We start from the raw sequence: 21513 nt of genomic DNA on the forward strand, positions 1-21513 counted from the left end.
ATTCCTAATACACAGGCAGTTTTTGAAGAGTAATAAGAGACATGACCCTCTTTTGCTTAGGCTCGATTTGCACCTCGGCAGATAGTCATGCCGGCCACATCACCATGGACGTGTCTTCAGAGAAAGCTGGCTCCCTTGGCTAAGAAAGGGAGATGAGCCTCCTCCCTCTGGAGTTGGACTCGACTGACAGGGGAAACCTTTCACCTTCACCTTTATCCTGGGCCTAAAGGCCTTCACTGTATGCTCTCTCTCCTATATGTGCATGACATGTTTTCAATTGGCCATAAGGTTCATAATTTGAGAGGAAGAGAAAATAGCTATAAATAAATGCTTTATCGTGTACTCATGTTTGCATATAGGTTGTCCTTAACTCAAGACTAGTTGTTTAATAACGGTTCGCAGTCAACGGTGGCTGTCGTAAAATGTTGCATCGTGTGACGGCCATTTGCAATCTTCGCTGCCAGCTTCCTCAGTAAGTCATTGAGGAAACCAGCAGGGAAAGTCACATGTGAAGGGGGTGTTGGATTTGAGGTCCAGTCCTCCAGTGCTCTGAAAGACTTCCATTCTCCTTCAGGCAGGGAAGGAAATTCTCATTGGGCTCTGGATCTCAAATCAGATGAAAACATTAGCAAACAGCATCATTCTCACAACTGTTCTTTCCGTGAGTGAGAGACAGGATTTGGGCCTCCTGTGTGTAATGACTGCACCATGCCCAGGAGGTCTGGGTTCTCTCCCTGGTGCTTCACTTAACAACCACAACTGGATTGTGGTTATTAAGCAAAGCAATTGTGGCATCTTGCTTAATGACCGCTTCACTCAATGACCAAGATTCCAGGCCCAATTGTGGTAGTAAGTCAAGGACTACTTGTAAGGCTAAATATTCTCCTCTTAACACCTTGCCTTACTGCATGCTTCCTACTTTCTGAGAAGCAAAGTTCGGTCAGTGTAAATGTAATTATAAGACACACTGAGACTTAGGAAACCTCTGATTCAGACTTACTTCTGAAGGGCCTTTTGCAAAAATTTACGAGGCAGCTTCTGATTCTACCAGATAAATGGCACAGAGCAGCTTTTCCGCCTTTATCTTTTTAATATCTTTTTGTGAAGATATCTTTTTGGAAGGAGCTTTTGGAAAAAAACAGGAAAGTTAAGAAATGGGATGGTGTCTCACCATTACAACCTGGGTAAAATTCCATAAAGGAGGCAGACTGATTGCACAAAAGACAATTCATCAAGAAGCAACCCAAGACCTTAGCTTTTATCTTTTATGAGTTGATAAGAGGTTTGTTGAAGCCCTTACTCAGAGCTCTGACACATACTGACTACCGAAAGTCAAAATATATTGGTAACTAAATAGCTAAAATCTGGCCAGCTGTATTACTAATCACAAGATATGTCAGAGCACCTGAAGGGAAAAGTCACTTGGGATTTTTCTAGCCGTTGTATAGATATGTCAAACGATGGAATGAATTAAAGGATGTAACAATCATAAGACTCTCCTACTACAATGGCCGAATATTGACTTAAAATAGAAGAAACGTATAAGAGAGTTTAAGGGTCAGGATTGGGATGATCCTTAGCTTGCCAGACAAAATGTATTGCAATATGATTACAGTCTTGAGCAAGAATGGGTAAGAAGAGCAATCTCATACTCTCCTTTATTGATATTTAATTTACCAGACTAAAACCATGGAAACTTAAAAGGTGACTTTGGGCTTGTCACTCTCTCAGCAAACCTCAGATTTTTTTCAGTCATCACAATGAAGGAAATTTCCATGTAGGGTGTCTTGTGCTTCTAGAAGAAATACAGGCTGGATATAACTCTAATTATTTACATTTAGTACAGTCAAATTATGTTTCCCTGTAATATATCCTCTCTGAATTGCAGTCTTCTTACACATAACTGGCTCCCTCCAGCTATCATTCTCTGTTAGGCTTTCTTTCTATTGTGTCTACAATCCTGGCTCTTCAGTTTTCCAGTCCTGGGATTTCCCAATTTGATTCATGCTAAGCCATAATATGGTTTGCATAGGTTTTCTTTGGAATATTTGGTTTAGTATGATATGTGAAGACGCCATTATAGTTTGCAGACAATGACAGTATGGTATTATTATGCTTGGTTGCACAGTCAGACAATTATTTAGATTGGTTTCGGCGTTTGTGTCCACCTAAGGACCTGGGGCAGGCAAATATTGTTATTTGATAGTGTTAAAGATATCATTGCAGGATGTAAGGTGTTCCAAGCAAGCTTGTCTTTTGCAATTGACTGATGGTGATCTTTGTCAATGCCCATGGTTTTCAAGTGATGCTCCCCATTTTTGGGGATTGCACTCCAGACACATATTGGTACTATCTTTGTTTTCTTTTACCATAATCATTCAACTGTTTCCAACACTGGGCAAAGGCAATCCTGTGTAATAATATGTGTAATAATAAGTATTTTGTACTCTTTACATATTTTTTTTGAAGATCCCCAATAGGAAGAGTTCTGGTTCTAGGTCTAGTTGTTCATTGGTGATTTCTTGTAGCCAATTTTGAATTTTGAGCCAGTACTTTTGAGCCTCTGGGCAAGACCAACACATATGATAATATGTTCCCTCTTTTTTTTTACATTTCCAACATATGGAACTCATTTTAGGGTACATTTTCGCTAATCTCGAAGGGGTAAGTGCCAGCTATAGAACATTTTATTTGCATTTTCTTTGTATGTTACTGATTTTGTTAATTTGTGGTTTCTATTCAATACAGTCTCCTACTCTGATAACTTTATGTTATGACCAGTATTTTGACCCCATGTGATCATGCATCCTTTCACCACTTCTTCTAATTCTACTTCTAGGAGATACTTGTAAATTTTGGTAATATTTTTTTTATCTGGGCCTAATAAAATTTTGTCTAATTGTTGAGGTTTCAAGTATATTCCATACTCCTTTACATCCTTTTTATATCGACTTTGTATTTGAAGTTAAGCCCACCAGTCTACTTGTAGCCCTTGTTCTTGGAGCTCCTGTATTGTTTTTAAATTTCCATTTGTATCCAATAAGTCTTTATATTTTAACATTTTGTTCAGGTCTAAATTATTTGGGTGGATCTTCTATTTTACTTAAGGCTTGGTCTTGTGCAACCAGAATTCACCCCATCTCTTTTCTTCAACTTTCCTGCTCTTAGCCATTATCAGGTCTTCTTGTTTTTGTTATTAAAATATATTATTAAAAGATGGGGGAGGGAAATACAGTGGTGGACATTGGCATTAGACCTGAGCACATGTAGTTTAAAAAAATCTCATTAGGTAAAGTGTGTTAAGTTTCAAACTTGCCTATATCCTTTTTGGCCGTATGACTTTCACTCAGATGGACAGTGCACATTGCCCAAATAGACAACATTCATGACAAATAACCTCCCTAAATGAAACAGGGAATGGGAATAGATTGTATACAGTGTGTAATAATATTGATAATACATATGTAAAGGAAAGAATACTTTAATAGAATTTAATACTGCTCAGTACGATAGGCAGCAGTGTGTGTATTATTCAGGGCAATGCCAAGGCCTTTGCGGTTTTGCCTTCTGTAACAAGATTCGGACTGACGAGGCTTCATCACACAAGGCCCTCCTGGATTCAGAGACCATTCTCCATAAAGTACCATAACTGACCATTTGTTGCAAGTGACAAATGCAGAAGGCTGGATTAAAGATTATTTGAATTGCATAGAAATTAATTTCATGTGGGATGACTCCAGAGCAGGGGTCTTACCAAACTTAACAACTTTAAGACTTGTGGACTTCAACTCTCAGAATTCCTCCTCCAGTCTTGTTAGCTCAGGAATTCTGGGAGTTGAAGTCCACAAGTCTTAAACTTGCCAAGTTTGACGACCCTTGCTCCAGAGCATAGGAGCTCAGTCTGTCTTGGGTTGATAGCGACTGTAAGCTTTTCATTTTTTTCTTTTCTTAGAGTAATTTATTTGATACCTGTTGCAATATAGATGAGCCCCTCTGTCAAGTTCCTGGATGAATTAGTGCTCAACAAGATTAGTGAAGTGACTAGAATGGTGAAGAAGTACCAATTTTCCCATTCCCTGAGGGGCTTTTGTGCCTTTAACAGTTGAATAGAAGACCAAAACATGTGGCTTTTTTTCTGAATAATGAGACGGAATAAGCAAAAAAACATAGCCTACTGAAACTGGGCCTGCTTTGCAGCATAAGATATAGATGTGTTGTACTCCGGCTTTCACAGTGTTCATTATAATCTTTTGCTTGAGCAAAGCTTCTATGTTATTTTGCTTGCAGGCTGTCTCGGAGAAATTCACCCCTTTGGATCAGTGGCTGTACTTTGATGCTTATGAATGCCTGCCTGAGGGGGATCAACTGACAGAGAAAAACTGTGCCCCAGTGAGTAGTTACATTCCGTAGTTTGCCTTTTTATCCAAACTATTCAGGTCTGACCCATCACAACTCTGTTTAGAAAGGTTTCCACTGGTGGCTGTCCGAAACATTTTCATCTCTTCTCTTCCATGATGCTGAATTTCATAAAGCTGGCTAACTTAGACTTTCTGAGAATGCCCTTGGGAAACTGGGCTAGTTTCATTTTGCTTCCGGTCTGGAATGTTCTAATGCTTGACATCTCTGTCTCTGACAGTGTGACAGTCGCTACGATGGGCAGATTGCTGTCTTTGGGGCTGACTTCCAAAAACGACTTGGGAAGCAGAAGTATTTCCTGGTGAGTAAGGCATGCAACTCCTGTGGAACACATGAAACAACATTCTTACCGCACACTAACTAGGTTCATTATAATGTATGTATTTGGTTTGGGCAAATTATGCTGTGTGCTAAGTTCCTATTTTTGTTGTCTGTAGTCTCTCCAGCTCTCATTTATCTTATCTTATCTGGACCCACAGAGGTCATTTGGAATAGCTGTAGATCTACCAAATGACCTTTGTGGTTCCAATAATAAAAACAAAAGAAAATTTCTTTTGATGAGCTAATTTCCCATTGCAGGACGGGAAACCATGTATTCACCCAGCAGCTGTTGAAAGAGAATGGATAAACCTTGGGTGCCTTTTCTTCCAGTTTTTCACAGCAGAGGGAGCATTTTATCATTTTTAGCCTGAGAGGGGGCACAAAAGGAAGAATAATTATTTTTATGTGATGAGGCTTAGATCCTTCAGCTGTTATTGGTTTTGTTGGGTTCTGTTTGTTTGCTTTTTGGTGGTAGTGGTAACTTATCATTTACTGGTAGAACTGCTGCTATAGATATCAGATTTTATCCTAATTAACAGATTCCTGATTATCAAAGAAAGACTCCAGATGTTGAAACTATTCCCATTATATAATGGGACAAAATTATTATAGCAATGGTAATAAACTCTTAGATTATAGCATATCACTTTTTGCAAATGTGAATACAAAGATTTATGGAAAATTCAGCATTGATCCCTAAGTATTTTAGACCAGGAAAGAAGCAAACAAGCCTAAAAAGATCGACATTGATCAAATCTCTCGTATCCATGAGAATATGAATGAATGATGAATGAATTCTTTATTGGTCAGGTGTGATTAGACACACAAGGAATTTTTCTTGGTGCATATATTTTTGAAAAATAGGAACCAAGATATATTATTTCCAGATACATTCATATTCTGCAAAATCTTTCCTTTTGTTCGTTTGCTTGACTCTGTTATTGAAGGGAGTGTGTGAGATCACCACTATATAACAGGCTTCGTGCTGCTGAGTCACATTCTGGTAATCCTGGACTTCACAGCCATTTTAGAAACAGCTGGTAAATAGTTGATTTATAAGATAAAAGAGGGTTGGGTTGATGTTGCATCCCGGTTTTACTCCTTTTTCTTGTTTTAAGGCCCTTGCCTAGTTCTTATATGTTTTATGCAATAGATGAATTGGAATATGGATCCTACGAATTTGTGGAGTTTCTTGTCTGTGCTTATTCCATGGCTAAATTAAGAGTTAGTCTAGTATACCAGCTATAATAGAAACGTACTAAAATCATGTGTTTCTCATTGGGTTTTTTTTTAGATTTTGGACTAATTGATATCTGTAATATAAAATGTGATCAGGAGTTCTATATTCAAAATGGGAGAATCATTCTTTTCTATCCTCCTCCCAGAATTGCATTCAGAAAGTTTTTGGACTTTGATAGCAATTTTCTTGTGTGAATACTTCTGTCCAGGCTTTGTAATTGCCATGCATGTTTTACTGAAATTACATGAGGATTAGGCTAATGGTATGCAGATGGAGAAAAGATACATGGGAAGGTGTGGGTAAGAACAACCATATATACAGTAATTTGAGACGCTATCTCCAGTTTCTGATATTGTTCCAAAATGTCATGGGGTCTCAAACAGTCTTACTTCTGTAGGTAGGCGCAGGGGCAATTGGCTGTGAACTCTTGAAGAATTTCGCAATGATTGGCTTGGCTGCTGGCGAGGGTGGGGAGATCACTGTGACAGACATGGACATCATTGAAAAATCCAACCTGAACAGACAGTTCCTGTTTCGACCACAAGATGTATCTGTAAGTCATGCAGGCAAGATGGCAGGGGGAAAAATTGGGAGAAGGAAGAGTGGTAACTTTAGAAACTGAGATTTGCTGCAGATCAGAATACTAACAAATTGATTTTTAATATAAATGAAGAAAATCTGTTTTTTGACCTGACTTCTATTTCTGTTCTTTGGTCAATGACCAATTTTAATCCTAGATCTAAACATGTGTCCTTTGTTTCTGTAGAAGCAGAAGTCAGAAGTGGCTGCAGCTGCCGTAAGACGTATTAATCCCAACATCAATGTAATAGCTCAGCAAAATCAGGTTGGGCCTGACACAGAACACTTCTATGGGGATGACTTCTTCCTGGGCTTGGATGGTGTAGTCAGTGCCTTGGACAACTTTCAAGCCAGTGAGTCCTTCGGTCATTATGGGTATGAGTCTCCCAGGGTCAAGTGTTCCAGTCTTCCGTAACATCATTGCTCCTGGATAAATAGGGAAGTCAACTCTCTAATTCCGCCCATCATCACCAATGACCATATTGTACTGAGTGGGAATTTGAAAGTAGTAACCCCAGTACATCTGAGACATTCCAGTTTGGAAAATGTGTGTGTGTGTGTGTGTGTGTGTGTGTATACATATATACATACATACATGCATACTTACATACATACATATATACACACACATGCATACATACAAGCATTTTCCAAACTGAATGTTTCAGATGTACTGGGGTCATAATAGTTAAAGCAGCAGTTTTTTTCCTGCAAGAACGTATGGCTGTCGAAGTTATATGTACAGAAAGAGAGAGAGAAAGAAGATAGAATAATAATCTAGGGATCCTTTGCGCTCTCTTGAGTTTGGTTGTTTTCTTGCAGATGTTTCATTACCCAAGCTAGATAACATCATCAGTGCTAGAATGATAAATTTGGAAACTATTACTAAAGGTTCCATGAACTGCAAGAAAATAATAATATATTGGCTATGGACCAAATAAAAACTGACTACATCTTTGAGACAATGACCAACAAGCAGAAACCCAACTATTTTGGCATGGGATCAGGGTTGATGTTTGACTGAATCTTTCTCACACACACACACTTACACATATTCCTGTTAAACTTGGGAAGAGGAAGGAAAAACAATGTATCAGGTGGTTGGACAGTCAATTACTGCAAAAAAATATTTGAAGAGCTCTGGGATTTTTATTGGACGCAGATTGGTGAGCGTTGTCTATGGAGTCATTAGGAGTCAAGGCTGAATTGAGGGCACGTAAATAATCAACTTAAATTTGCATAATATTTATCCATCACTCAAACCATGATTTAGAATATTCAAAACATGACCTTACTAAGGAATGCATATTTCTAAATTTATAGCATTTATAGTTTGGATTTTGCTTTGCTTTTCTTCTAGTTCTCTGCTTCAGAGAATGAGAGAAGATATAAAGCAATCAATTCTATTTTTGCCTTCAACTTTGATTTCCTCAAACTTTCAAAGGAAAGTGACTTCAGCAAGCCATAAATGGTTCTTCTTGCGTTCCCTCACCTCTTTCTCTCCTAAGAGGTAGTTAGCTGGAGATTAAAACATATGAAGAACTGTTGCAGGATTTGGATTTGGCTAGTCTAGAGAAAAGAAGGACTAGGGGTGATATGATAGCAACGCTATCGTATTTTTGAAGGGCCGCCACAAAGAGGAGGGGGTCAACTTATTTACCAAAGCCCTTGTAGGCAGGACAAGAAACAATGGATGGAAAACTACAGTAATCAAAGACAGAAGCAACTGGAACTAAGGAGACACTTCCTAACAGTAAGGACAATTAACCAGTGGAACAGCTTGCCTTTTGAAGTTGTAGATGCTTCATCACTGGAGGCTTTTAAGAAGAGACTGGACAATCACTTGTCCGAAATGGTATAGTGATTTCTGCTTGAGCAGGCAGTTGGAGTAGAAGACCTCCAAGGTCCCTTCCAGCTGTGTTCTGATTGACTGATTGGAGCTATGGAAGCAGAATCACCCCAAAAGGTGTGCAACACTTTAGGCTCCCCTTTTTTCTTTCCCCTGCAGGAAGCTATGTCGGCGAAAGATGTGTGTGCTACCTCAAGCCTTTGCTTGATTCTGGGACTGATGGCACCATGGGAAATGCCCTGGTCTTTGTGCCTTACCTGACAAAGACACATGGGCATATTCAGGATGGGGACAGTAGAGACTTCCCTCTCTGCACTCTGCGCTATTTTCCCAGCAACATCCAGCACACCATTCAGGTATAAGTCCACGCTACTCTTTCTTCTGCCCCTCATCAACCCTGCAGCTTCTGCTCCAAGGGGATGTTCTCCCTTCCCTTTTCTCTCCAGTTGAGCCATCCTTGAAAGAGGGGAAACTCCCTTCTTCTGCCTGGCCCTTATAGCTTCATTTACTGTTTCCAGGCAGCTGGGCAAAAACTAGGGTGGCTGTTAGTGATGTGATAGGGTCCAGAGAGAGGGTCCAGCTGTTTCACCCATAGGCTAAGCCCAAATTCTTTACCTCAAGCCCACCTTCAGCTGTTTCTTCCCAGTTCACAGAACAAAGGCAGCAAGAGCAAGCCTTTCCAGATTTCAGGACCCCGAGGCTTTTCATGCCCCTACTCGATTCCCCTTCGCCTCCAATGGAGGAAATTTCTGTCTGGCCATCTGATTGTGAAGCCCTTTATATCTAGATCAGAGGAGTAAATGCCTGGTGTAAGGGATCTGTAGTCTACGTTGGCCCAGTTAGCCCCAGGGGTGGGATCCTACCGGTTCGGTCCGGTTCTATAGAACTGGCAGCTCCGAAGAACAGCTGACACTGAACCGGTTCACTGGGATGAGGTTTTGGTCTGCTGTTTGGCCCACCCACCTGCCCAGGCTCTAGGCTGTCCTTTAAGTGGCTGTGTTTTCCTCCTCAGCTGCTTTGCGCGGCACAGCTGAGTGCCGCTCGCCAGCTGGAGAAGGTAAATGCTTGCCGGAGTCGGTAGTGTGCACGTGTGCGCAGCACGCATTTGACACGCATGCACACGCTCCCCGAGCCGGTTGTTATGCTGGTCGGATCCCACCCTGGTTAGCCCCCAAAATAGTGGCAGGCAAGATACTTAGAGCCTGCTGTCCAGGACTTGCTATTTGGGAGTGCATCTTGCAGATCATAAGTGCTCTTGCTTCTGAGTCAATGCACAGGCTTAATGCATTTACAAAGGGCAAAATAGATTCCTGAACCCCCCTCACCTCCATCTTTTGCAGTGGGCCCGAAATCAATTTGAGGGTCTTTTCAAAAGAAGAGCAGAGGACACTAACAGATTTCTGAGGTGAGTGAAACTCTAGATCTTGTGAAAGATGGAATTCCGGATAAATATTCTCTGTGTGTGTAAGAATCATGAATGGGTAGTGTTGGGGATCAAGGTGATGTTTTATTCTACTAGCAGGGGGAGGGGATGTTTAGTAGATACTTTATCATTAAACGATAGTTGTTCTTAGAATAATTAAACAAGGAGATCTGATTGTTTTGAGAGGCCTGTGGATATTTTAACCACAAAATTGGTGCAGATTTCTTATACTTAAGAAATAAAACAGCTAAATACCTTCTTTAGTCCAACCACAGTGTGTACTTTTAACTCCAGGGATCCCACCTTCTTTGAGAAAGAAGGCATGGAAACTTGGGAGATGCTGAATCTAATGAAGATGAGTCTTAAGGAGCAGCCACACTGCTGGCGAGATTGCGTGGCCTGGGCCCGGAAACTTTGGGAGCGTCTTTTCTGTCACGACATCCTGCAGTTGCTATACAACTATCCACCTGAACATGTGAGACATGAGCATATCCTTTTTACCCTCAACTACTTCCTAGCTTCTTGTCCAGCACAGTGCAGCAAATGAAGTGCGAATGGCTCAAGATCAAGGGAGGATCCTCCTACTGCCCTTCTTTGGACAGAGTACACATTTCTCTTGCAGAGGCTTCCAACTTAATCAAAACTCATTTCCAGAAAGGGCTGGTCTCATCTTGGAGGCATTGCTTCTTTAGACTTACCCTCCGCAAATATTTACTCTTGCTGCTTCTTTGGGTAGGAGCCCATGGTCATAAAATATCTCATTACACCCTAGCTGAAGATCTTGAAAATAATTCGCCTGTAGTTTTTCAGACTGGTGACAAACTTCAGAAGAATAAGAACCCAATAGGATCTAAATCAAATGGCAAACAGTAATTAAGAGTCCACAGAGAGAGAAGTAATACTGTATATTCAAAGCAGAGAGTCCAGATGTTCAGGCTAAGGATTCAACCTAGAACAGTTTCTATAGCAGTCCTGCACCTCGCTCTCTTCCTCTCATTGTGGTGAAGCAAAATTCAAGGTAGCCATTCCCTTTCTATGTAGGATGTTTCAGTAGTACGGAAAGAGTCCTCTTCCCATATTTCCTAATACAGATTATCTGACTCCTTCTGAGAAGATTAAAAACAATCTGCCCTGTATGTAGTTAATACATAATTAATGTGTTAGTAAGTGTTAATACCACTTTATAATGCCTTGATAAGGCCACACTCGGAATACTGCATCCAGTTTTGGTTACCACAGTGTAAAAGAGATGTTGAGACTCTAGAAAGAGTGCAGAGAAGAGCAACAAAGATGATTAGGGGGCTGGAGGCTAAAACATAAAGAACGGTTGCTGGAACTGGGTATGCCTAGTTTGATGAAAAGGAGGACTAGGGGTGACATGACAGCAGTGTTCCAATATCTCAGGGGCTGCCACAAAGAAGAGGGAGTCAAGTTATTCTCCAAAGTATTTGAGGGCAGGACAACAAGCAATGGGTGGAAACTAATCAAGGAGAGAAGCAACTTAGAACTAAGGAGAAATTTCCTGACAGTGAGCTCAATTAACCAATGGAATAACTTGCCTTCAGAAGTTGTGAATTTTCCAACACTGGAAGTTTTAAAGAAGAGATTGGACAACCATTTGCCTGAAATGGTATGGGGTCTCCTGCCCCTGAGCAAGGGATTGGACTAGAAAACCTCCAAGGTCCCTTCCAACTATTCTATTTTATTCTAACAATCGTTTATATCCGTCTCCATCAGTGGTGGGGTTCAATTTTTTTTTTTTACTAGCAATTCTGTGGGTGTGGCTTGGTGGGCCTGGCAGGGGAAGGATGCTGTAAAATCTCCAGTCAGAGGTAGGATTTGCTGGTTCTCCAAACTATTCAAAATTTCCGCTACCGGTTCTCCAGAATTGCTGAATACCACCTCTGATCTTCATGCAATGGTGGTGGCATAATTTTGCAAGTGGTTGTTAACTATAAATAGAAAATAAAATGAAGCATTTTTCAGCCTTGCAGGAGCGCACACGCTCTATAAAAAGAACTTGTACTGCTTCTTTGTTCTTTTAGTTATACTAATACCTAAAACACAGAAAGTGATTTTCTTGGCTTGGCTGAGAGGAAAATCAAAAGAGGGAATCAGAGGGAATTACTGTACATTTTTTTGTGGAAACCCAGATGCTTAATGTAAAGGTGGCTTCTTTGATATCTGTGTATTGCACTCAGGATTGAAAATGCCATTGAAGGATTACTGTATCTGAATTATAATACACATTTTTTCATAGATTCAAGAAAGGGTAAAAAAAAAAAAAAGCTAAGGCCCCATTTTATACATTCAACTTTGGTAGCTCCACAGCTTCAGCTGCAGGTTTCATTGCACTTTCATTCCCCATTTTCCCTCACTGTGTACATTATGTTACTGAAAGTGATACTACGGTGGTTATACGTGTCCATTTTTGGATGATGAAGCATTGTTCTTCTATATAACCTTTTTTCGGCCCTTAATGGAATGTAACAGTATTGTCGGGAGGCGGCCCTGGATGTTTTGGAGGAATTAAAATATGTACAAGTAAAATATACAGATGGTACAGATAGTTCCTTCCAGCCATATCTACCATTTCTGAGGCCTTCACTTATTCCATGGCTAAATCTCTTCACTTCAGGCTGCAAAACTTACCTGGCTCAGTTCCAGGCTTTGATCAGTGGAGTTTCCTTCCTTGAACTTCTTTCCTGCACCCCATGTGGCTTCCTGACTGACCCCATCTACCTTTGTCCCCAGGAGACAAGCTCTGGACTTCCTTTCTGGTCGGGATCCAAGCGTTGCCCTCACCAACTCCAGTTTGACTACAATAATGTGAGTGAGTTGTTCATCTTGGGAACTGGGGATTCTAGAAGAGAGCAGACTTTGCTTTCTCAATAAGCATCATCCAGGAAAGGTCAAGACATTTCTTCTATTGGGTGACCATTCTCATCTTAATTTTAAAAGGATAAAAGTAAATGTACACCTTCAGTCTCATGAACACACACACACAAACACACACATACATATTCAATGAATGAGAATTGTTTGTTTTTGTTTCCTAGAACGGGTGGCAAACAATTCACAATAAATAGCTAAAAAAGAGTATGAATCAAAAGTGTTTAATCAACAAGAGAAAGACTAGTTCATTTCAAACTTGCCTTGAATGTTTCAAAGGAGGATTCCAAATTCACTGGAATGCCGTATCTGAACCCACTGTTTCTCACAGTCGTAGTAGAAGGCTGCATTAGGTGATGTGTTATATTGATCATATGAGAGGGGAGAGTTTGTTTAGCTGAATGGTAGGGGATTTATTTTTGGAGGGTCATCCAATGCTTCCAGTTGTTGATTTTGAGAAACAAGAACTCAGGGTTTCAGTGGAGAAAAGGGTACTGACTCTGCTAAAGCTATCTTTGGATTTTTATAGACCACCCACAAGAACTTCATTGTGAGTGCCAGTCGTCTCTTTGCCAAGACACACAGGCTGCTTGTTCATGAAGATGAAGCTACTACTTCCCAAGTCCTCCTTGAGTTGCATCTCCCACCCTTCCACCCACATAAAGGGATTCATATCCCTGCTACCGATGAGGAGATTCCAACATTACCAAGTGCGTCTAGTAAGAAATCGATGAGATCAATGATAGACAGAAAACTAAACTGCTTCTGTTAGCTCCTAAAAATCCTTCTGCTAATGTTAATCAAAGATGTGGGTGGAGGTTATCATTGAATTGTAAGGGTGATATAAATGCCTTTAAACAAGCAGATAATGTTTTGTTCATTCCATATCACTCAAAGGATCTTACTTGGCCTGCTCCAAATATGTTTTTTAGATCAGACAAGGCTGGTAGAACTGAAGCAAGAATGGAGAAAGCTAAAAGAGGAGCTTGAAAAAGACAGTGACCTCGTATCTGGTCAAATGGAGCCACTTCACTTTGAGAAGGTATGGGCATGCTTGTTTATTGCATCTTGCTATGCATTTCTTTCTGTGTAGACCTTGAAGGGCAGTGAGCGAACTGTGTGACTCCACTATTCCAATTGTGACCTCCTCTCTAGCAGTTCTTCATCTTGGACCAGGCAACTTCAGAGTTAGAGCTAAAACACTTTATGAGATGACTCATGAACTGATTTTTCCATTGTTCCCAGTATCTGTAAAGGGCAAGTATGAACAAGAGCTGCATGTTTTTTTTTTTAAATATTCAGAGCTCAAATGCTGGGTTACAAAAAACACTCCCTTTGTATCGCGTACACAAAATGTAGGATTATGACTCAAAGTCTGAGCGACAAATCAGACGGCTCCTGGTTTTGAACCTCACCTTTACTGAGAACTCATTGGATAGCCTGAAGTGGGCTGAGCAACTTCTTTTAGATTGAAGGAAGTATTTGGACATTCAGGATGTGCTGGAGCCCTTATTCCCAAAAGTGGGTGAGGCCAGGGCATGTTAAATGGGCAGAAACCAAGCAAAACCTAGATAAAGCTGAATTCAATAATTTAACTTCCCACGTACCTAATGATTTCCTTAATTTATTTGTAAATCAAAGGTGTAGGTAAGTTTTAGATGGGCTCTGAGGAAACATTAAAGTCTTCTTTCCAGAAGAAAATTCTCACGAGGAAAAAAAAAAGGAAATAATCATGCTTTTGGTTGCTAAGTTACATATTAAATTTGTGGTGGAATCTCACAAAAGAGGAAGGTGGGCGCCTGTGACCTCAAGACTCAGGCATGCTACTTAGAACAATTATTTGTCTTTATATCAGAGCCAAACCATATCTGGATAAACTGCTCTTTTGAGTTGATAAAGCTACACTCCTGGGCATATCTCTCTAGAACTAAGTTTTCTTGATCACAGATTTAATTCTGAGCCATGTAAGACAAAATAAAGTCAGAAGGATTGTTGGTCGAAATTCATCCTTATCTGGGGCTGGCAATGAGAATGATGGAGACTGGAGAATGGGGAGGCGCTTGAATGTGAAATGATAAGGCTGTGGAACATTTAAGGAAAATGGTGGGTTTGTGCCAAGGTTTTTTTTTGCTCACCCTCGCTATCAGGGACTCTTAAAAGGAAAGTTAAGCTGGATAATGAAAGCGGAGCTGACTTTCTGTGTACAAAAAAACCCCTTCAGCACTGAGTTATGGCCTTCTTCAGCTTGCTCACATCTTGCAGTAGGAAGTCTGTTTTATTTAGTAGGGGAGAACATTGTGATTGAATGATATTCCTTGTGTGCAGAGCAGTATTGGAACAGGCCCACAGCTGCTATGAGCCAAACTTTTTGCATACAGTGGGCATTTGTCTGCAGAAATGCAGTTGTAATGTAGGAATCTTGTGGGGATTATATCCAAATATGTCATCAGCTGCCAGGATCGGGGTGCAGATTTCAGTTAAGGTGGAATATTTTCCATATATTGCCATTTCAGTTGAAAGTTGCTGTCAAATGCTCCTAATAGAAATCTCATTTACCAGTCAGGTTTAGTTGCTTTGACCTTTTCCATGTTTTGGAGGCTACTGTTTCTGGAGTTTTGCATTATAATTGAGTTGACATTTAGGATTTAAGTTTCTTAAGTTTCTAGAAGAGAGCAATATCATTATTTAAAAACACAAAACAACATTTAATTCAGGTTATGTACTTAAGGGCTAAGGTACATTTTGTCATTCATTCAATTACACAAATAGTTTAAAATTGTAGATATGTATTTCATATTATTTATAAACCACCTCGGTCCTGAAGGGCTCTGGATGCCATCACAACATAAAAGAAAATATAAAATGTAACAGTACATATTTTGTAGCCAGAGTTTGGATGCCCTCATTCTGACCAATTGGGGCCAAAGACACATTGAATAGCACGGATTTGAATTGTTACAGAGTATTAACATAAGAGGGTCTGAACTGAGAGAGGGATGTTGCAAAGAATGAGGGGGACCATGAAGAAAGTGTGTACACCAGGGAGTCCTTGACTTAACAATTATTCATTTAGTGACCATACAAAGTCACACAAGAACCCTGAAAAAAGTGACTTATGACCGGTTCTCACACTTACAACCATTGCAGCATCCCCACAGTCACATGATCAAAATTCGGTTTTTTGGCAACCGGCATATATTTCCGATGGTTGCAGACTCCCAGAGTCCTGGGATTGTCACTTGCAAAGCTTCCTAGGAAACAAGCAAAATCAACGGGGAAGCCAGGTCACAGTTAAAACCACATGATTCACTTAACGGTGGAAAAAAGGTCATAAAATGGGCTGTGACTCACTTAGCAACTGCTGTCCTTAGCAACAGAAATTTTGCTCCGTTGGAGTCATAAGTTGAGGGCTACCTGTAATCTGGTTCACAGCCATGTATTTCTTGCAAGGGTATGGGTGGGGCCCTCAACAGATACGGCCATTGATTGCCCTAGAAAAGCAGGTCCATTTTGGCAAGCGGCTTCCTGCATATCCTAATGCTGCACCATAAAGAATTTTTAAAAATATTGTTCAGACCAACTGACCAAAAGTATCATTATGTGTGTTCTGAATTAAGTCTGGAGGTCTATTGGCAGTTACAATAGTAACTTTAGTGTTGGGTTTACTCTGTGCTAGTGGAATTACGCCACCAGCAGTCTAGTTGCATTTTGCATCAGCTCAAAGGCAACCTTACCTACAGCCTGTTGTGAGGATCCAAATTAAGATGCAGAAGATTCGATCTGAGTTGAGTCCCAAGAATATATGGGATTGAGACTTTTGTCCCTGCCCCTGTCATTTCCTCAGTTGGGTTGGAATGGAAGAGATTTCAAATAGTTAAATTCCTCCCTGGAATCAGGGACCAGGGTTGTCACAGCATTTTAATCACACGCTCGCTGACTATGTGAATGGCATTAAATCTAGTTTGGCTCTAACCACCATTCATTTCAGTAGAGAGGGTTCAAACATGTGCTTAAATTTGTACAATTCTGAGTAGATTGTAGTCACTATTTCTTGGTTTTTTTTTCCCATTTGGGCCCCAAGTTATTTGATCACATTGCAGTCTGTTGCTGCTGTTTCATTCTTGAGCTCATTATTCATAAATCTGTAAAGAAACGTTATCGTATCCCTGTGTTAGTGAAGAAACCTGGGCCCAGATTAAGAAGGACATCCATTCAAAGACAAATATGCAGTTCCCCAAAACAGGGTCGTGGTTATTGTTGTGAGTTTGCATCTTGACTGTATTCAGACTTTGGAAGTGCCAGAATGTTTGGAAAGAGCTGTTGATGGTCCTGTTTCTTTCTAATACTCTTGTTCTGTTGCTGCCCACATGATCAGAACTAGTTACCTGCTTGACAGAGTAACACCGCATGCTAGGACTTCCTGACTGGACTACTGTCTTGTGCTCTCCGTGGAGCTACCCTTGAAGACCACGCAGAAGTTACAATTAGTCCAGAATGCAATCGCATACTTCAATGTGCTCATAGTTGCACTGGTTCTTGTATTCTTTTGGAGTGCAATTCAGGGTGCTGTGGTTATCTCTTTTAAACTCTGCATGGCAGAAAACCACGTAGAACTGAGGGTATCTGCCTTCTCCACCAGGTCAGATTGGGAGGGCACATTCCCTTCCCCTGGTTGCCGTAGTCTAATAGGGTCTTTTCCATAGCAGCCTCTGCTCAGTGGAGCTCCCCTCCTGGGACCAACAGGGTCCACCCTTTTAGCCTTCCAGAAAGCTGCAAAAAGCTGGGTTCCCACCCCCCCCAGGCATTGGGTATAGGCATCGGAGCCTGGTGATCACATTGTCCGATAGATGGATCGGACAATGGATATTGTTGGTTAAGGAACTAGGCTTTTGCTTTTATTGTTTCTTTTATTTTCTATTCTTCTATTACTGTAAACCAGAGGTCTCCAAACTTGGCAACTTTAAGACTTGTGGACTTCAACTCCCAGAATTCTCTAGCCAGAACAGCATATTCTGGGACTTGAAGTCCACAAGTCTTAAAGTTGCCAAGTTTGGGGGGGGGGGGGCTGCTGTAAATCATCCAGAGCTGTGTGTCATAAAATGTGTGGCCTTATAACTCTTATCAATTCATTATTCACGAATCAGACCACCATCCTATTTTTGCAGTACTTATAACTAGTGTCGTATTGTATTTTCTGCACAGTTTCACAGCTTACAGTTCCTGTTTACACTTTTTTTTTTTTTTTCCACATTGTCCCATTTCCCACTTGAAGCTACCTCGGTCCTCTCAATTCAGAAATATTCCAGAAATATCCAGGGTGGAATAGCTGTAAATGTAGCATTGATATAGGTTGGACAGACAAAAGGAGCAGCCATATTTTAAAAATTGTGAAATAGGTTTGTCATGTGGGAAGAAGGAGGATAAAGAGGAAGGGGGAAAGACTTGAGGGCACAATTCCTTAACCAAGTCAAGGGCAACCTTTGTATTGCAGCTGCTCTGGGCTGTGGAAACTTATTTAGCTACACACTGTTTTTCCAAGATTGCACAATACGTTACACGCACACTGTTTTTGCAGTCATTGGAGTTGTTTTCCTTTTGCTAAAAATAAACCCTCCAAACATCATATCTACCCCCATTACCACATTTTTATGCCTTTTCTTTACAGTCTATCCAATCCCAACTATTCTTTGTTTTTCCTGATTTTTGTAAGGCTTACAATCACTTTTGTCTCCTTCCTATTGAGATCCTTTTCTGTTACTTCCACCACTTCCTGGTTAGGACTGATTTTGCCATTGTTGGGCCCTTAGGATAAGGACTCCCATTTGGAATTCGTCACGCATGCAGCCAATCTGCGAGCTGAGAACTATGGCATCTCTCCAGTGGATAAGTTCCAGGTGAGGCCGGGTCGGAAGGCTTTGTTTCTTCTCCCCCTCCTCTCTCTTATGACCAATAAATGAAAGACAGAAAATGGGGAGTTGAGAATGGGGATATCGGGATTATGTTCTGGCTGTTTGAGAAGAAGTCCATGCAGCAAGGTTAATTCTTCACAAGGCTACTCGAGAGGGAGGGAAAAACAGTTTGAAGCTTGGGGAGAGAGGGGATATCAAGGGAATGGAGGTGGTGGGAGGTTACCAATTCCTTAGGCAAGGCCTCTTGAGAAGACCCTTCCCCGGTGCTTGCCACCTGCAGAATGCCTTCCTGCAAGAAGCAGCTTTCTCTCCTCTCATTTGCATGGTGTCTTGTCCAACTTAATTTCAATAGGCCAAGAGGATTGTGGGCCGGATTGTACCTGCTATTGTCACAACAACGGCTGCTGTAGCTGGCCTGACCTGCCTGGAGCTTTACAAATTGGTGTGGCAGCACAAGGATCTTGGTTCGTATCGCCATAGCTCCCTCCAGCTCTCTGATCTGTTCCTCAGTCGCGTCCAGACTGTGCCATCTCCACAAGCATACAAGGTGAGAGAGCTCTGTGACGATCCTATTTTGGGCTCTGAATTCATCCATGGTTTGAAAACAGGAGGAGATTAGATGGGCCTCTCTTTGTGTGCAAGTCAAAGATCAGAACCAGCAAGAGAGAACTCCAGAGGAGTTCTAGAATGCCTGGATGTCTAAAAGGCTGGAGCAAGGGGTTGTTGTAGTGCTAGGAGCCAAATCATTCCAGAACAGAAATCAAGTTGCTTTGCACTAGTAAACAAGTAACTTCTGCAGCCATGGATGTTGGTGGCCATCTTAGTTTATAGAAACCTCGCTGCATTGAAGGAGGGAAGGAAGAGCAATGGTCCTATTTCATGCTCAAAAGAGTCCTAAGGGTGGCTTTGGCGTTCAGTATTTGTGATCACTTGGATGTGTGGGTGACACACCCTCCGTTCCTGCACTTTTGCTGGAATGTTTGAAAACACTAAAGGCTATCATGACAGAGTTACTGGTTTTTCTGGCACAAGCCTGTCTCCAGACATTGCAACAGAAGAATGAAAACTGGAAGTATGAAGCCCCTGATCTTCTGGCATGTGTTCCTGTTCTTGGCTCCAGCATCTAGCCACAGTTCCCTCTTGGAAGTAGGGTTTATAGCATTAATTAGAGATAGTGCATTGCTGTGGGTGTTACTGACAGCAACGATTCAAGGTAAAAGGGCTGCTTTTACAATTTTACTATTTATTTATTACTGAAATTCATATAGCCACCGAAGGTGACTCTTTAGCACGTGGGCGAGAATGACGTCCAGGGTACAGATGCTGCCAACCCATTCCATACAGTGCCATCTTGTTCCTCCTGTCTGGGTACCGGAAGTGAGTTGCTTACCCAGCCCTGACGTGAGGGGGGGGGGGGGCAGGGAAAGTTGCTCGAGCACTGCTCATTTCAGCTGCTGCTGACCCTGCCTTTCCTGAGCCCCTTCTGGCAGACAGACGGTGAAGGAGATCTAGTTTCAGAAGCCTGATGCCTGGACTTTGTATCACGCCAGCAGTGGTGCAGAAGGGGAGGGATGGATAGGTGCCTGAGAGCTGTCAGACACAGGAAATGGTCTTTAACCTGCAGCTGACATTCACAGCTGGTGCTAAGCCGCACACCAACCCGGAGGGCCATCCACAGTGTTTTCTTTTGGCAGAAACCACTGATTCCAGCCTTGAATCTCTCCACACACATTCATTTTCTCTCCAGGTATGATGAAGGGCTTTCACTGCGAGATTCAACAAAAGTCAGGGTAAACTCGGAGCTGAAATGGTGCTGTGACTGAAAGGGAACACATGTTAACAGAATCGTAAAAACCATACAGCTGGAAGAGACCTTGGCGGGCTTCTAGTCCAATGCCCTGCCCAAGGCAAAAGTCCTTATGCCACCCCAGACATCCCATCCTTCTACCATTGCCCAATCTGTGTTCTCAGAGATAAGCCACAGAAGTCTCACAGGCATCTTCAGAACAACCTTAGAATTCAGATGTATCCTCTCTCGCCATCGAAGAGGTTCTTGTGGATAATAGTAGTAGAATCAATGACATTGCTATATAAAAAAAATACCTTCTCGCATTGAAAAAGTAGTGGGCAAAGGTATAAGTTGTGGTGGGGAACTATGTCATTAAATCAAAGCTATCTGTAATGTATTGAAAGTATGTCACTATCCTACCACTGTCAATGATGGATCCACCACTGGACAGTTTGTATATGAGGTTCTTTTATTATATGTTTCTGCTTTTCTTATTAAGCTAAATTTATTGGAATTTCCATATGATTTTTTCTAAATGCTGACTAGCTTAGATTCAAGATGGAGTTACACATTCAAACCCCTTCCTTCCTTCCTTCCTTCCTTCCTTCCTTCCTTCCTTCCTTCCTTCCTTCCTTCCTTCCTTCCTTCCTTCCTTCCTTCCTTCCTTCCTTCCTTCCTTCCTTCCTTCCTCTTCCTTCCTTCCTTCCTTCCTTCTTCCTTCCTTCCTTCCTTCCTTCCTTCCTTCCTTCCTTCCTATCACTTCCTTCCTTCCTTCTTCCTTCCTTCCTTCCTTCCTTCCTTCCTTCCTTCCTTCCTTCCTTCCCTTCCTTCCTTCACTTCCTTCCTTCCTTCCTTCCTTCCTTCCTTCCTTCCTTCCTTCTTCCTTCCTTCCTTATCACTTCCTTCCTTCCTTCCTTCCTTCCCTTCCTTCCTTCCTTCCTTCCTTCCTTCCTTCCTTCCTTCCTTCCTTCCTTCCTTCCTTCCTTCCTTCCTTCCTCCTTCCTTCCTTCCTTCCTTCCTTCCTCCTTCCTTCCTTCCTTCCTTCCTTCCTTCCTTCCTTCCTTCCTTCCTTCCTTCCTTCCTTCCTTCCTTCCT

At 41.5% G+C, this 21513-nt stretch overlaps 1 protein-coding gene across 4 annotated transcripts in view; it reads left to right on the top strand.

Moving 5' to 3' along the window:
• UBA7 (ubiquitin like modifier activating enzyme 7) overlaps positions 1-21513 on the top strand; it is a 53021-nt gene that overhangs the window by 19943 nt on the left and 11565 nt on the right. For 2 of the 4 annotated variants that reach the window (XM_087955020.1, XM_087955019.1), the window contains 12 exons: positions 4288-4389; positions 4637-4717; positions 6375-6530; positions 6744-6909; positions 8565-8761; positions 9746-9810; positions 10123-10303; positions 12583-12657; positions 13250-13439; positions 13653-13762; positions 18528-18614; positions 18982-19176. In XM_087955020.1, coding sequence (XP_087811146.1) covers positions 4288-4389; positions 4637-4717; positions 6375-6530; positions 6744-6909; positions 8565-8761; positions 9746-9810; positions 10123-10303; positions 12583-12657; positions 13250-13439; positions 13653-13762; positions 18528-18614; positions 18982-19176 — 1605 coding nt within the window. The remainder of the gene's footprint in view (positions 1-4287; positions 4390-4636; positions 4718-6374; positions 6531-6743; positions 6910-8564; positions 8762-9745; positions 9811-10122; positions 10304-12582; positions 12658-13249; positions 13440-13652; positions 13763-18527; positions 18615-18981; positions 19177-21513) is intronic. The other 2 variants (XM_087955021.1, XM_087955022.1) reach the window with 1 other exon arrangement.

Source organism: Notechis scutatus, chromosome 2 (assembly GCF_049901735.1).
Source record: "Notechis scutatus isolate UNSWTSFEM ecotype Mainland chromosome 2, rNotScu1.2, whole genome shotgun sequence".
Classification (NCBI taxonomy): Eukaryota; Metazoa; Chordata; class Lepidosauria; order Squamata; family Elapidae; genus Notechis; species Notechis scutatus.